Source organism: Callorhinus ursinus, unplaced genomic scaffold (genome assembly GCF_003265705.2).
Source record: "Callorhinus ursinus isolate GAN/ISIS: 27379988/994484 unplaced genomic scaffold, GSC_fseal_2.0 scaffold1, whole genome shotgun sequence".
NCBI lineage: Eukaryota > Metazoa > Chordata > Mammalia > Carnivora > Otariidae > Callorhinus > Callorhinus ursinus.
The window spans coordinates 5,433,194-5,450,663 of record NW_027397063.1 but is presented as its reverse complement, the minus strand read 5'-3'; the positions used below and the strand labels follow the sequence as shown (position 1 = coordinate 5,450,663).

The window sequence follows — 17,470 nt, the reverse complement described above, 5'->3', positions numbered from 1 at the left end:
ATTACAAAGAGAATTCACAATCAGGGGTGTCAGTGTGTGGCGGAAGAAAGGGGTGGATCAGAAAATACTATCCAACTCAGATTCTGTGATTCTTATGCAACGATCTTACTACAAATATGAAAAACAAAATGCATAACAAAACTGAGATTCAAAGATTTTAAAGTTTCCTGGCTCCTAGAACAATGTTCCTTCTACTACATGATTTTCATTATGATGTAGACGTCTTAAGCAACTTCCTCATTAAACAAGCTACTTCCCACCGTTATGAGGACTACTGCTACATTACTGGTGACAATTTTAATCCCAAATGCTCTTTTACCATTACCCAGTCTGTGTACTAAAGGAAATAAAAATCAAGTTTATTATCAGACTAAGCTCAGTCTTAGAGAGGGCAGAAGACAGAATGCTATTTGAAAACAAATTGATTTTTATTATAAATGTAGTATATGCACAAAGTAAAAGTTTCCAACAGCACTGAAAGGTGTAGGTGAAAAGTAAAAGTCCTGTATCACAAACTAATGTTCCACAGTCCTACATTTCAGAGGCAACTAATGTGCTCTCTCCTTAAAAAAAAATCTAAGATTATGAAAGCACATATGTGCACATACATGTACCTCTGAAGAATACAATCGGCTTCCAGGACTACAATGTTATAATACTAAGGATGAATTAACTACCCATTAGGAGAATCAAGTGTTAATTATACTTGGCAAAACCACTTCAAAATACAACAATTTATTAATTTAAAAGATGGTCACCATAACAAGTATATGAAATAATCATTTATAATTCAAGTAAGCCTCTTAAAGATGTAAACAATCTAAATCTTACTTCCCTTGATCGCAGTAGTAAAATTGTGGGTTAAGAGTACAATAGATAAACTAGCAGGAGAAAACTGAGGGGTGAGAAAGAATTGCCCCAGGCTGTGCAACTGTCACTCAGACAATAAAGCCATTTTATTACAATGTATCAAAGGTAATTTCTTTGCTAGCCAACAGAGAAGGTTATCACAGCCCAGGGTTTTATAGAAATTGGTCCAGACAGGAAAAAATTCTAGGCTGTCAAAGAAAAGCTATCTCTTATAAAGCTGGATGTCTGGGGTTGTATCAATCATGGACTTTGTACCAATTCCCCCTCACCTATACCAAATTAAGATGTACAAATCCACACTTTTATTCAGGACAACAAACATGATTTCATCTTTGAGGTTGTCTCTTGGGCTACTCCTTGGTAAAGACCAAGTGCACATATTTAAGAGAAAGATCTTCCTCAAAGAAAAATATCAGTCTCAGAGAACATTTTACCAAAATTAGCATTGTTTAAAAACAAAACAAAACAAAACAAACACCTAACTTGGATGGGGGGGGGAGGGGAAAAAACTAATGATAAAAAAATTAACTTACCAAGAAGTGAAACAGGCTGGGTTACAGGAGGGGTGGGCAGATTCGTGGGTGCAGCAGGTGGCACGGCAGAGCCATACATTTTCACACTGTCACCAGACTCGGCGTTTCCTCTAGCCCCAGACACCACTGTTGGAATGGGATTTCCAATAGATAAGTCTTTTGTAGTGTCTTCATTTATACCAGCGATAGTAGCTAAGGAATATAATTACATCAACATGTGAAGCTGAATAATTATCTCCCCAGTCAACATTTTTTTGCCATACTATAGACCCTATTACTGGTCCATTCTCCCTCCTACTCCCAACTCCAAGAGGACGAGTGAACACAAAGGAAAAACATGCTTACAGTTTGGGATGCTTATTGGTGGAGTGTGAGGAGGAGGAATGGATACTGGTGGAGTTATAGGAGGTGGGGGTCCAGGAGGAAGAAAACCTAGAATAAGAAAAATAATGTCAACTTATGTTCTGTCACCTTATTTTGGTCTCTAAAAAGAATGTCTTCTTTAACAACTTAGTGTACCTGGTGGTAAATGCATCGGATTAAATCCTGGGCGCAAAAATGGTGGAGGCGGCGGCGGAGGAGGAACACCAGGACCAAAACCCGGAGGGGGAATGCCCAAGGGAGGTGTGAACGTGGGTGGCTGGAGAGCACCAACTACAGGAGGACCAGGCTGATGTGGTGGGACCTAAAAACAAAGAATAATGAAGCCACATATCTAGCCATCTTCCCATCCATATGGTAAGTAGAGATGAAAAGATCTTGTTGAAAAAGCTATTTCTAAACTTGTGCTTACTGTATGAATCAATTTATCTTTTAACAGATAGTAATTAGTACCTACTATAAATGACAGAATTCAAATTTTTGTTCGCTTCTCTATGATAGCAAATTCACATTTTATCTCATGAGTATGGACAGGTAAGCATGAGAAATACAACTCTAAGAAAAGCCACCTGGCAATTTACAGTGATTAAGATCCCAGGTTCTGGTGTCAAACTGCCTATCTCCTCTCCCCTTTTAACTAGCTTTGTGACCCTGAGTAAGGTGTTTACAATCTCTAGACCTCAGTTTACTCATCTGTAAGATGGAAAAGTGCCAACCTCACATAGTTATGGGGATTAAAGAGGTAATACATGTTAAGTGCTAGTGCCTGTCACTCAATAAACACCAAACAAATGTCAGCTACTATTTAAAAAAAAAAAAAAGTATGATCAATTTGAATGGATTAGTCAGGTTTCTTTAAATGAGTGGGGATATACACTGAATCCTGTTTAGAACCTGTGCTGAATGGGCATGTCCAAAAGATTTGCAAAAGAGTTTGCCAATTTAGGAAATCCATTTATAAAATAATCACAGCTAAGTATGTATCAAAGCATGTAATTTTCTCCTTGGAGGGAAAATCAAAAGGCTAGGTAACTCACTTTTTGTGATAGTTCAGATTTATCTGATTCAGATTTAATGTGAGAAATTGAAAAAGGTACAGGAAACATGCTGAGTATTTAACATATATTATGTCATTTAATCCTCAAAACAACTCTGACCTAGGAAGAACACCAGAGCCAAAGCCAAGAAAGGGAATTCCGACTTGCCCAAAGTCACATTGTGGAGAATAAACAATGGAGCTGGGATTCAAACTATGTTCTGTTAGAATTCCGGATTCTCTCCTCTGAAGGAATGCACTGACTGACCAGACAGCAGACGTTTTTAAGAATACACCCTCATGTTAAGTGGCACTCAATTTATTAAATAGCTCATCCATTAAAAAAATTCAGGATAGCACCACACAAATTGAGAATTAAGAAACTCTCCCTCAAATCAGCTGCTTGTTGGAATATATACTTTAAGTCCCCTCAGAACATAAAGTCCCCAAAGAATAAAGATCCAATAAAAGAAAACAAGAGGAAGCCAAATATAAAATGCTATTAGGTTTGCATCTCAAGTCTGAAACATTATAAAGACACTGAATAATCTAGACAGATACGTGAGTTTATTTTGATTTTGTCGATGTTTATGAAAAATGTGTTAAGGGTTTATAAAAAGTAGGTCCGACATACCAAAATATGAATATGCGCATTTATGTATTCGTGTCTTTGAACATTAATCTAGACACACATCTAAATAAATAAGATTTAGAAAGGCTTATCTTTCAGACACAAGTTTAAATAGTGCCCCAAATGTTCTTACCTGTGGAGGTGGCACTGTTATGGGTGCAGGGACGGGCACAGGAGGGACAGGCACTGGCAAAGGCTTAGGTAGGGGTGACACTGGTTCTGTGTGTGAGGTTTCCGCCCCTCCATTTTGAGCAACTTCATTTTCATGCTTCTTGGGGATTCCTTTCCAATCTATGAGAGTTAAAGAAATTTAACAATACAAGTTTAACATTTTCAGTTTATAACTTTAAATCTAGAAATTATTTTTGAAATGCTGATTATATAAAAAACTCAGCAGTATGATTATTAAAGAAATGCCTATGCTAATCTTATAAATATTAAGTGAATGGACCACAGTAACAAACATGCAAAAGAATGCCTACAGTTCTATGTATTAATTCAGTGAATTCTCATAACCATCTGTAAGTAGGTCCCATTATTATTCCCATTTTATAAATGAGGAAAACAATTTGGAAATTAAGGAAAACAAGGTCACACACACCAATAAGTGGCAGAGGCAGGATTCAACACACATCTGGCTCTAGGTCTATGTTCTTAACCAGAACAGTGTACTGTCTGGAATAAAGATCCCAGGAGGGAAGAGCAAGATTCTTTTTACTCTGACAGAATGCCTGGCACACAGTTGAGCCCTGATACCTATGTGCCTGCACAGACACCTAGGTGAAGCCATCACGCACCAAGGGTAAAGAGGTCAAGGTATGGGAATGGCCCAGCATTGTTTCACCTTTTTGGCTCTCAAACCAACTCTGCTTGCTTGAAACTCCTTTAATCACTTACTATTTTGCCATACTACCCTGCACTCCTCCTTATCCAGCTATCTATCAATCTCCAGATCATGCCCACACCTGCTATTTTCCCCACTGTAACCCTACTGTCAATCTGGCCTTTTTAATATTCATGGCACAGGTAACGCACCTCATCTACATGTTTACTTCCGACTGCTTCTCTGGACTAGTAAATGCTTTCAAAGACATTATGAAGCACTGGATTAAAACACAATACCTAGTAATGTTCAGTTTAAGATTCATTTGATCTATTAGGTTTTCACAGTGAAAAATTCTACTGTAATTAATGATTAACCCCACAATTAGCAGTATTTCATTTATGTCTGAATCTGTCCCACTAAACAGAAGTTGCCTCAAGGGCAAAGACCACATCTGTCTTATCTACCATTTTTCCTCAGTTTATAATGGAGAGAGATTGGCACATGGTGGGTACTTGAAAAATTTCAAAATCCACTTCCTACTATGAAGAAACATTTTTCCTATGTACAATCAAGAAAATAGATGAATTTTAAAAGAAATTAAATACTGCTTTACCTGGATTAAGTGTATCACCGTCCAACATTCCTCCTTCACAAAAACTCTCCAGTTCTTCAGGCTTGACTTTGTCCCATGGAATATAAGTAACACCCAGTTCTACATCCCAATACTGCTTATAATCTGCCTTTATTCCTTTGTTTAAAGCCCAGGCAATCTGTATCACCATTAGTCAAAATATAAAAAGAAAGGAAGGGAGAAGAATATCAGTTTTGAGAGTTAACTTTTTTGAATTTCTAATCACCCAGACTCGGAGGCAAGAGGGGAACAATCTGGGTTTGCTTTCCCCGGATTTCACTTTGATGCCAGGAAATTGGTTAACCTTTTCTCCCACTTTGTACAAATTTAACTGGCATTACCTCCTTATTCACTCTTCCAATCACTCACTTCTCAATTTAGCCAACATAAAACTTAGAGAAAAGGAAAATAATGTTTATCAGGGAAAGGCTGAATGAAGTTCCCTGTACAGTCCAACATACTGGGGACCACTTTCCAAAGTCTTGAGTACCTTGGAATTATTCAACATTAGACAAAATCCTTTTGCAATGCAATCTAAGGGTAGACTAGAGTGTTATGACATTGAGGAAATGCTGACTCTGGCCCCTTATGGAAAGAATACCCATGTACCTACTACACCCTTTTCTCTACCTCTGTTGAGTATTTTTAATAGTTTATTCTAAGAATGAGATGGCGAACTTTAAAAATGTGTAAAATCCAGGGGCACCTGGCTGGCTCATTTGGAAAGACTCTTGATCTCAGGGTCATGAGTTCAAGCCCCATGTTGGGTGTAGAGATTACTTAAATAAATAAAACTTTTTTTTTTAAAGATTTTATTTATTTGTCAGATGGAGAGAGCGAGAGAGAGCACAAGCAGGGGGAACGGCAGGCAGAGGGAGAAGCAGGTTCCCCGCTGAGCAAGGGGCCCAATTCAGGACTCGATTCCAGGGCCTGAGCCAAAGGCAGACGCTTAACCAACTGAGCCACACAGGCACCCAAAATAAATAGAACTTAAAAAAATTTTTTTAATGTATAAAATCCAAAAAATCTTGAATGACAAAATCTTTTACTAAACATATTTAAAGAACCAATTAAAAATACCTTGACAAACCTATCTACATTTTTTGTTAAAAAATGAAATTCTACATGAATTCAACATTTAAAATTTTATGTTAACATTTAGGAGATAACCTCTTGAAGACATACACGAAATGCCTCAGTGTCCAAAATTAGTTTTTAAAAAGCCAAGCAGTATTATGTGTTAAATTTTTAAAAAATGAATTACAAGGTATAAAACTGTACCTTTATGGATTTCTGGTTCACTTTATAGTTTCCTCGGCTCAGTTTCTGCAAGGCACGATAAGCATCTTGCCTATGAACCATAACAATATAGGCACAACCTCTGGGAGGAATCATCTGCTCCAAAACATTTTAATAAAATATAATAAAATCAAAGAGCAATAAAATAAAATAAACACTAAATAACCAATTCCAACAACCCCAACTCCCCTGCCCCCTACCCATCCCACCAAGCCAGGGTCTATAATCTGAGATTAAGGTATCATAAACTGGCAATTCAAATTTGGTCTCAACTACCAGTTTTTAATAAACTTACAGTTCTCCAAGCTTTGTTAATATAGACTTTTCCAGAAAAGGGTTTCAAATTAAACTTGGTTATCTAAGAAATGTGGTTAAATGCAGAGTGCTAAACACGGACTCCACACCTACACTAGCCATATCCTCTACAAAGCTGGGCAAATTTTAACTTGGGTCTCAAGTCCATAATTTCATAAAGTGACATTAATCAGTGTCCACTATAATTACATAATTTAATAAAAACTCACATTAATTGACTCAATTGGACCAAACTCTTCTAATAGACTGGCCACATCCTGTTGAGTAGTCCTTTTGTCCAGCTGTCCCACCCAGAGGGTAGTACTACAAACTTAAAATAAAATTATAATCATAAAAATATACACATTTTGATAATGAGCAGCACTGTACTTTTCTACAACAAAAAAATCATTATAGGAAGAAAGCACAAGTCACACAACACAGTAAGATTAAGCAGTAAATCCCATATACATCTAAAAACATTCTAGAGAATGCTGGTAGGACTTCCAGAAATGGAATGGGATAGTGAACAACACAAGACTTCAAAAAATCTGGCCCTTTTGTGGACAGATCTAAACTGGGCCAGAGAAGCAATAACCTGTCCAGGGCCACCCTTGGCAAGTGAGCAAAAGACCCGATCCCAACTCTCTTGATAAGCAACCAGCCCAGCGTTTTTGTCCACTAGTACAGCTGTCCCTTTCTGACTGTGAGTGGACACGGATAGTTTTCTCTTATGTTGTATCCTACGTAATAAGCCTCCCAGAAGCAGAAGCTCTACATATGCCCTACTTGTATTATAAATTAAAATGTCAACAGTAACTACAAACTTATAGCATGAATGTGTCTAGCATACCTTATTAAACATATTCTGAATGCATGATGAGATTCAGGAGACAATGTAAGCTAATATATTCTGTAAACTGTAAATACTTAAAAAAGAGTTAATCTGGGGCGAAAAAAACCCTTCCATATACAGGAGAGCTAGTTGATTGCTTTCCATTTCATACATTAAATTCAAGACATGCTATCACTTTATTCCTCATCACTATTAGTTGGGTTCAGTCCTTATTGCTGTTTTATAGCTAGTTGAACATATCAAAGCAAACTCAAGGGTATACGCCAAAGCACAAACAAGAGACAGTAAAGCAGTATTTTGCTAACAGTTATAAAACATTTTGTTATACTCAGGATACGAAAAAAATAATGCAAGAAGTTTGAATGTAAAGGTTAATTTACCACTCGCAGTTTCTGGTTTGATTTGAGGAAGGCCTTTTTGTCGGCGTTCTCTTTCTTTTTCTCGATCTCGCCTTTCTTGGGACCGAGATCTAGGAGAATGTCGGCGTCTATCTCTGGACCGTGATCGAGAACGTCGATGACGGGACCTTCGAGATCTAGAGCCAGATCGAGATCGCCTTCTTTTTGGTGACCTAACATTTTCATGAGGGGGAGAATGGATAGAACATAGAGAAAAAACTGAAAATGGAGGCAGGTATTAATCCCAAAAAGAAAAAATAGAACTAGGTAGTTTAATGTTTGAATACATAATAATAACTGAAGAGCAGGGAATTCATTTTTAAAAATTTTAATATGTTGCAAGTTAAAAAGCATGCACATATTTTAAATGAGATAAGTAAGGTTGCTAGCTTATAAAAATGTCTCTCATCTTTGATAACTCAGTATTATAAATCATGTACTTAGTATAAGAAGCTGTCATCATTGAGATAGACTGGCCACTACTGGTATCTACCAGTTAACTTCTTTTCTGCAGCAATTAAAAATGTTATCTGATTATAGTATTGTTTATTACCTTTCCACTTTTGTTTCCCAATAAACTTGTAAAAGAACTGTGAATACATAACTGCTATCATTCTAGGCACATATGCCTGCAGGCATTGGAACAACTAAGGAGGAAAGCATGGGTAAGATGACTGACCTCAGTTTTTTAAATTACTACTTCCGTTCCCACTCTACACATACAGACATACAAACACACCAAATATTATTTTATTAACACTGCATATCTAAAAATAGTCCAGTTTGATTTTAATCTGTCTCCTAAGACATACAGGATTGGAAAAACATTTTCTGTCAATTACCTGGATGCTGACCTAGATCTTGACTTTCTGTTATCAGACATGTGCCGTTTAACCTCTTGAATACAAGGTTGTTCTACTTCCATTTCCTTTAAAATCAATAAAAAACAACAACAAAAAATAACCACCCATCATTAAATGAGAGAACTGGAAATTATAGAGGCAAGATGACAAAAACTAAAAAAATGCTAAATTACAAATCTCTTACCTTGGCAGTTTTACTCTGGTTACTTGACACCAAGTTACTAGTTTAATAATGACTGTCCATCGGTGAGAAAAAAATTTTTTTATATGGTTTACAAGATTAGAAGAAACACTTCTCTAGTTCTGGAACTTCATATAAGTTACATACAATTTTACTAAACCATTGACTACAGTGGTAAACTAGGCATTGGTTAAGCATTCTGTACTCTATCTTAATCCTCACAGAATCCTACGGAAATTGGTGTTATTACTATGTCCACTTTCCAGATGAAACGCTTTAGGCACAGAAATGGTGAATATGTGCCCAATGAACAGTCTATCTTCACATTCAAAAATGAAGATAACAAGCAAACAGGCAGGAATCTGCACATAAGTCAAAGCAACCAAAAAGATAACCAATCTGAGAATAAAGTTTTACCTGATGTGCCTTCTGTGTAAGTGGTTCATTTTGTGCCTGAAAAGAAGCTTGGAAAGGCTGCTGCACGGGTGGAGTTGGAGGAATCACAGACTGAGCCATGGGAGGAAATGGAGGTGTAGGAAGAAGGCCAAATCCTGGCATCTGTCCATTCGGAGGAAGTGGAACCTTTTGTTTTTAAAGAAAGCATGTGAGTAGATTTTAAGTAACTTTTAAGTAACAACTACCAAAAATAATTCAGAAAGCCCTTAGTTACCTGATATAAAACTAAAATATCTTCAAGAAATTAACAATGATTAACAATTTCCACAGGTATTTTATCTGAAGAATTTTACATATCCAAGTATATAGGTTAAAAATTCTAGAACTCATTTTTAAAATTATGAATGCACAGGCTTGACTTAATATATTTAATTTCATTTATATGAGGAACAATGTGACAGAACAAACTTAGAAGTCAGAGAGGTACTGTACTGCAAACTGCCTCCCTTCAACTTCAAAGGCAATTATAGCATTGACGTACAGGTTCACTTTTTAAAAATTTACTGCAAGGGGAATTTCAACTGACATCCTTACTTTTAGGGTTTAAAATACCATAATAATAATGAGAGTAAACCACAATGTAACATATTTCTGTATGTGCCATTCCAATACCAACAAATATTAAAGTATAAGAGCCTGGGTGGCTCAGTTGGTTAAATATCTGCCTGTGGCTCAGAACAAGCCCCACCCACATCAGGCTTCCTGCTCAGCGGGGAGCCTGCTTCTCCTTCTCCTCCATTTGTGTGCTCTCAAATAAATAAAATCTTAAAAAAAAAAAGTGTAATTATAACATCACAAAGAAGTACTCCTTCTAATTTATTTTTTTTTAAAGATTTTTTTTTATTTATTTGAGAGAGAGAGAGCATGAGAGGGAAGAGGGTCAGAGGGAGAAGCAGACTCCCCGCTGAGCAGGGAGCCCGAAGCGGTACTTGATCCCGGGACTCCAGGATCATGACCTGAGCTGAAGGCAGTCGTTTAACCAACTGAGCCACCCAGGCGCCCTCCTTCTAATTTATTTATAAACTTTCAGTAACTGTTAAACATTTGGAAATAAGTCCACAGGTTTTCTTCATATTTTAAACAAGCTTATCAGTAAGTCATTAAAATCACAGTATCAATTTCATATTAGCAAATTACAGATACACATAAGAAAATGAACACACTCTAAAGAGATTTCTTAGAAACCTTTTTAAACCAAGTAGTAGTATTTCCCAAGGCTGTTTATGAAACAGAATCTATACACTTTAAAAAAAAAAAAAATATACAGTCTTTAGATCTGACTTTAGCATTAGATCCCTATCTCTGTAATTTAGCTGTGCAATCAAGTTTAGGAAACTCTGAATAAAGGATTTGCAAAAATAAACCCAATAAACAAATCCCTACTAACTTCTTGCAATTTTCCAGACTGCTATGTTCGTTTCACTGAAGATTTCAAACTATACTCCTGAATGCTGAGACTAAAAACCCTCTAAAGCATCCCAAACAACATTTACCCCAAAAAAAGCTTCTCACAAGGGAAAGAGCTGAACCACTAAGCAGGCCAGGTCCCTGAAACAGAGCTATAATCTCTCTCTAAACGATTTTAACAAAAATACCTATTATTAAATTATAAGCATGTACTATTTAGTATGCTTGTTTTAATTAAAGCTTTTTAAAAAAACAACTCAAGTCAATTATATGCTCAACAGCTTTGATTGCAGCTGCAGTACTACTCAGACACACAGTTAAATAACAGTGGTCTGTGAAGTGCAATCCATATGCTCTAATGAATAGATCTTCACAGGCTAAAACTCAGCAGCAAGAAAAATGTATATACCTGATGGTGCACTGGATCCTGCTGTATTGTCATCATTCGAGGTTGAAACTGATCCATATTTTGATGTTGCGTATATGCTGGCTGCTGCATGCCATCTCCAGGAAACCCACTAAAAAAATACGAACAATCTTCATTTTATCCATTCAAAAACACACACGATTCTAAGCCACATTTATACTATAGAAACATTAAGAATGTTGTTCAGGAGTCATTAATAATTAATATCTTACTGAATCATGTACTTGCCTAAATTAATTTATACACTCAGCATTATTCCCAACATAAAAGCCATTTTTAACTATAAATCTGATAGGATCCCCTCCCCATTCAAAAGAAAACCCAAAACATCCTAATTTTAAAAAACAATGACTACATGAAAAGTGATTTTGTTACTAAAGTTATAGTTGACCCTCGAACAACATGGGTTTCAACTGTGTGAGTCCACTTACACAGTTTTTTGGCTATGGTATAGTACTATAAACATATTTTCTCTTCCTTATGATTTTCTTAACATTGTTTTTTCTCTAGCTTATTTCATCCGAAGAACATAGCATGTAATATATATAACATACAAACCATGTGTACAGGTTTGGCTTCTGGTGAACAGTAGGCTATATAAAAGTTTTGGGGGAGGCAAGTTATAACGCATTTTGGGCTCTGGGCAGGTGGACACCCCTACCTAATCATCACGCTATGCCAAGGATCAAATGTACTTGTCTCATGCCTTATAATGATGCCCAACTCTATACCCACTGAGTGCGGTAAAGAAACTTACAAGGGTGCCTGTGGAGGGGAAGCGGTGGGTGCAGTGGCGGGCGCAGTGGCGGAGGTGGGCGCTGGAGGCGCAACAGCCACAGCAGGGGTGGTGGTGGTGGTGGCGGCGGCGGCGGCGGCGGCGGCGGCAGCAGCAGCAGCAGCAGCAGCGGCGGCGTCTTCCTTCTTTGCTTCTTCCACAGCTTCTGGCTCATCATCATAATCAAATCTATCAAGGAGCTTCTGGAATAGGTATGTCAATATTCCATTTTAAAACTGGGATTGGGATACACTACACAAAAGACTTGGTAAAAACAACAGAGGTTTCCTATCATCTACGATGCCAGTGCCGTCGTCACGTACCTACTGTCTCACGTTCCCACCTGCCCCTTAGGACCCTGGTTCACAGACAAACCACTGCCACACAAATGCCGTCTGAAAAAGAATTTTTGGGGCGCCTGGGTGGCTCAGTCGTTAAGCGTCTGCCTTCAGCTCAGGTCATGATCCCGGGGTCTTTTTTGGACATTTTTACTCTGCTTTTCTTCAATTATAAATGCAGTGTTTTGTATTTCCTATATGCTTATTTTAAAGTTAATTTAGCAATATAAATATTAAAATACTCACACACTCATAACTTTTAGAACTTTGCACACATGAAAATGGGTGTACATTTTCAGTTAATTGTAAAATGTACCAAGACTGCCTTATCCAATCACTATCAAGGCCTAAAGAAAAATGTCCATATGCTGCTTGCTCAAAAACATACTAATATGACCAAGAAAAAAGAGAATGGTATAGGCAGGCCCAGAAAGAACTTACTACCTGGGCACTAACTTCTTCCTTAAAACTTCACAGCTCATGTCAGATTACCAGAAACATGGAAGGAAGGGAGGGAGGGAGGGTGGGAGGGAGCTCAACACTTCACAAAATCACATGCCTAGAAGAGCCATTTAAAAATAAGATGACATTTGTTCAGAAAGGAAGGGGGGGCGCCTGGGTGGCTCTGTCCTTTAAGCGTCTACCTTCAGCTTGGGTCGTGGTCCCGGAGTCCTGGGATCGAGCCCTGCATCGGGCTCCCTGCTCCGCGGGGGACCTGCTTCTCCCTCTCCCACCGCCCCCCCCTTGTGTTCCCTCTCTGGCTGTCTCTCTCTGTCAAATAAATAAAATCTTAAAAAAAAAAAAAAAAGGAAGGAAGGTAACACAACACCTACTACTTCTATTACTATCTACTGTGTTTAAATATTGGCGGCCCAGGTGATTAAGAAACATTACTAAGACTGCACAGCCAGCAAATGGTAGAAACGGGATGTGGACACTGTTCTTTTCGACTTCAAATCTCTCAGTCTCTGACATTAAACAAGCAGTCTTTTCCCTCAACCTGTGCCCATTCTGGTCATGGATTTTCAACTTCAAATTCCTAAACTTGTGTTGTTCTGTGGTAATTCTGCCTAGAAATTATGGTTCTACTTTACTGGACAAGAGATCTCTAAATTAAGAAGGGAAGTCCCCTTCTTGGACAACACAGCTTCTTTGTAATCCTAGGCCATGTCATTAAAAGTTCTTATAGTAACTGAGCCATCTAATTATGACCCAGACACCTTGTTGCCTTAACACATGTTAGTGTATCTAACCCTCACAGCAACAGTAAAGTCTAGGCACTGCCATCACTATTTTACAATGCTGCACACTGAGTATTTAAGCGACTCAGCATCAAGACAGAGTCAGTGATAGGAGTCAAAATTAAAACTCAGGTCTAAATTGTCTACAAAAAACAAAACTTCTGCCTTTGCTGTTTTTCACGTGTAGGTATGTTCTTTAAAGTTTTAAGATTTATACCTATTGCTTTGGAAAATGATTTGAGGAAATTAAAAAATTAAACTGAGATCCAAAAAGACATTTTTGTTGCTTTTTAGGAAACTGAAGATCTATGAAGCAGCTTGAATGAACTGTTCCCAGTCAAGCTGTTCTACTAGCTTAAAACAGACTTTTAGTCAAAGGAAAAAGCACAGAATTTTTTTTTCTAAACTTCATGTAACTGACATGACCAACCAACTCACTTGAGGTAAAACACTAGAGGAATTACAATTCAAATTAACAACAAAAAAGGATTCCATTAGCATTACTGTTATTCAACATTTCTTGAAGTCCTAGCCACCAATACAGTAAGAAAAAGAAACAGGCAGACATTGAAGAGGAAAAGTCAAATTTAATAGCTATCCAGAAATCTGAAAGAACTGTTTGGTATCATAATCATTTAAAAGATAAAAGAAGCAAACAGGAAAAATGACTAAATATCTTAGGAATAAATGATGTAATAAATGTATGAGACTTGTATAAAAAGGGATTTTAATAGAGATTCTGTGTAAAGCTCTTGGTACTTCTTAAATTAACCTAGAAATTCTAAAATTTATGTTAAAGTTCATCTTGAAAAGTATGCTGTGATGTTTAATTGTATCAATTTGGCTAGGTTACAGTGCCCAGTTGTTTGGTCAAATATTGATCTACATGTTCCTGTGAAGGTCTTTTAAAAATGTGATTAACATTTATATTAATAGAATTTGAATAAAGAAATATCCTCCATAATATGGGTGGAGCCTCAACCACTTAGCCAAGGCCGTAAGGGTAAGAACTTAAGGTTTCCTGTAGAAGGACTTCTCAAGACAGCAACATAGGAACCTTACCCTGTAGAATTCAGACTCAGAACTGCAACATTAACTCTTACCTAAATTTCCAGCCTGCCTTCTGCCCTACAAATTTCAAATCTGCCAGCCTCCACAACTGTGTCAAACAATTCCTTAAAAATCAACCAATCTCTCCTTCTCCCATTTCCCTCTGTGCGTGCGTGCGTGTGTGTGTGTGTGTGTGTGTGTGTGTGTGTGTAATACTTGGAAATGAAATACAGAATATAGTACATAAGCTGCATTTAAATTGTCATGATGCAGAAATAATTATATTAGTGGGGCACAAGAGTCCAAATGTCCACAAATAGACACAGAAACAAATGAGAATTCAGAATTCAATGTATGACAAAAATAGTGAGTGAGAATTGGTTATTTCCAAAAAGTTCAAGATTCAACTCTCTTGAACCATATTCTAAAACAGGCTCCAGATGGAAGAGACAAACATAAAAGTATAAAACTACCAAAAGAAAATATAAAATTAAAAAAATACATACGTGGGGAGAGTTTCCCTAAACTCTGAAAGAACATACACAAATCTGTTCCAAGCAGATAACTGCTTCCCTTTTTACTTTAGAACTTCCTGTATTGTGTTTTTGTCCCCTAATGATAACTAGTATTTACCAAATGGATTCTTAATGTGGACTACCAGCAATAAAATTGTATCTTAAAATTAAAATCTGGAAAGAATAAAACATTTTAGAGATGACTAAGCTAAAATATTTCACTTAGTTCTAGGGTTTTCAAACTTGTATTTTTGGCAGTGAAACAAAAAATGAAATTTTATATAGTAATAAACCCAATGAACAGACAAGATATAAAACAGCTGAGACAGAGTCGTCTGGGTTAACATTTCTACAGGAAGCTCTGAGCTCTGCAAATCCAGCACATCTATATCCTTAGTTGCAGCTCCTTAAACATGCCTACAACAGAGCAGTTGGAAGATACTGAACCGACAAAACCCTCAAGTTATACATATGGTAACTAAGTTCTAAGAGCAAAAAGCAAAAGGTAACTTAAATGTCTGTCAAGAGGGGAACGGTTAAACTGTGATGTGTACACATAATGGAATACTCCTCATAATAAGCTCTCAGTAAAAATGTAGATCTAGGGGCGCCTGGGTGGCTCAGTTGTTAAGCGTCTGCCTTCGGCTCAGGTCATGATCCCAGGGTCCTGGGATCGAGCCCCACATCGGGCTCCCTGCTCAGCAGGAGGCCGACTTCTCCCTCTCCCACTCCCCCTGCTTGTGTTCCCTCTCTTGCTGTGTCTCTGTCAAATAAATAAATAAATAAATCTTAAAAAAAAAAATCTAAATCTATTAACCTTAACAATGACAACAGACAAGAGGATTAGGATCAAAATAAGTTAAAAACTGTGTATATATATTTATATATTATGCATAAAACATGCATATATTATATATTACAATATACATACATATGACCAAATAAAAAATATATCCATAGGAAATTAGTTCAGAAGAGATATACAGCAAAAATTTACAGTAGCTATCTCCTAGTATGGGGGTTAATGGTAAAAGTTCTCCTGTTTACTTTTCTACTTCCTATTTACTGAAAATTTCTGCAATGAGTATATATTACACACTTATACCCAGGAAAAATAATCAGTGTTTTGTTGTCAATGGGGAAAATCCCTTAAACCAAAAAACAACAAAATGAACAATCCAGAGAATAAGTAGAGGAGGAGTAACTTCCATATCCTAAATTGAGTGGTATAGACAGTTAAGGTGGGTTATATAAGAGAAGCTAGCCTACCTTGTCAAATGCAGTTTTTTGCTCAGGCTGGGGGAAAGCAGCTTTTTGTTCAGGTGGCTGTGCAGGAGCTGTCTTTAACTGAGCTGTGATAGCCTGGACCTGAGCCATCACAGCATTGTCAATGGCCGGAGACTGTGGTTTTGGAGGCTGTTGAAAAGTCTGAAGGATCTGCTGAAGCTTAAAGAATGGGAAAACTGATAAACCACATAACAAAGTACAATCATAGTATCAAAGGTTGATTTACTGAAAACACAAAAAACTTAAAGGTGACTCAAAATAGCACAGGCACAAAGTAAACTGGAAAAAGAATACACCTTTTGGCAAAGGTTAAGTCTGTTGTAAATACCAGGGATACAATGTGTGTCATTTAAGGTTAAACATGTATGCTGATACCCCAACGGGCAGCAAATGACACTAAGAGAAAATACACTGAACTGTGAACAAGGTAAGGAAATGTTTTCTAGAAAAATGTAAAAATCATCTCCAATACAAATAATTTTGAAGTTAATCCGAAATGCTAGAATCATGAGCAACAATACCAACCGGTCACCAGTTCTGAAGTCCTTGTCACAGTGGTATTGCTATTGCTCAGTGTATGGCTCCCTTATTTCTCACCTTTCCCACATTTCCCCTGTGATCCCTATGCCATTACCTGTCCAGTAAAGGCTTTTCTAGGTGAAAAGTAGAAATATTTCCTCCCTTGAATGTGCTCATTCATTAGGAATGGAAAATAAAAACTGACAATAGTACCTAACTGCAAGGAATTTAATCTTGAGATAGGTAGTTTACCTGTTGACCTTGAGTTGTCTGAAACAGTTGGGCCACAGCAGCAAAAGCATCAGAGCTAGGCAACTGTGGTACAGTTGGTACAGAGTTTGTAGTGGCTTGGGGTGGTTCAGAAGAAACTTTAACTGGAGGTGGAGGTGAACCTAAAAAAGAAAAGGTTATTAAGACCTATGAAAACTTTAATCTTCATGTTTCCCTTTTTAAACTCCATTAAGCTTTTTTACTAAAATAAAGATCATGGTACTAGACTCTGTACTATAGCAAATACATGAAAGAGCTGTGGAAAGAAAACCATACCTTCCAAGATGTAAATTCAAATGTCTTTCTTATGGAAAAGTTCCACTAATATAAACAGACTCCAAACTTCTCATGTACAAAAGTTATACCATTTTCTAAGTTCACCGATA

At 37.2% G+C, this 17,470-nt stretch overlaps 1 protein-coding gene across 5 annotated transcripts in view; it reads right to left on the bottom strand.

Moving 5' to 3' along the window:
* SCAF4 (SR-related CTD associated factor 4) overlaps positions 1-17,470 on the bottom strand; it is a 61,235-nt gene that overhangs the window by 17,750 nt on the left and 26,015 nt on the right. For 3 of the 5 annotated variants that reach the window (XM_025872205.2, XM_025872186.2, XM_073891252.1), the window contains exons 6-19: positions 17,067-17,206; positions 16,278-16,454; positions 11,847-12,067; positions 11,072-11,180; positions 9,217-9,381; positions 8,598-8,683; positions 7,738-7,928; positions 6,732-6,832; positions 6,190-6,303; positions 4,891-5,047; positions 3,585-3,742; positions 1,923-2,088; positions 1,749-1,835; positions 1,404-1,595 (exon numbers count right to left, since the gene is read on the bottom strand). In XM_025872205.2, coding sequence (XP_025727990.1) covers positions 1,404-1,595; positions 1,749-1,835; positions 1,923-2,088; positions 3,585-3,742; positions 4,891-5,047; positions 6,190-6,303; positions 6,732-6,832; positions 7,738-7,928; positions 8,598-8,683; positions 9,217-9,381; positions 11,072-11,180; positions 11,847-12,067; positions 16,278-16,454; positions 17,067-17,206 — 2,064 coding nt within the window. The remainder of the gene's footprint in view (positions 1-1,403; positions 1,596-1,748; positions 1,836-1,922; positions 2,089-3,584; positions 3,743-4,890; positions 5,048-6,189; positions 6,304-6,731; positions 6,833-7,737; positions 7,929-8,597; positions 8,684-9,216; positions 9,382-11,071; positions 11,181-11,846; positions 12,068-16,277; positions 16,455-17,066; positions 17,207-17,470) is intronic. The other 2 variants (XM_025872196.2, XM_073891249.1) reach the window with 2 other exon arrangements.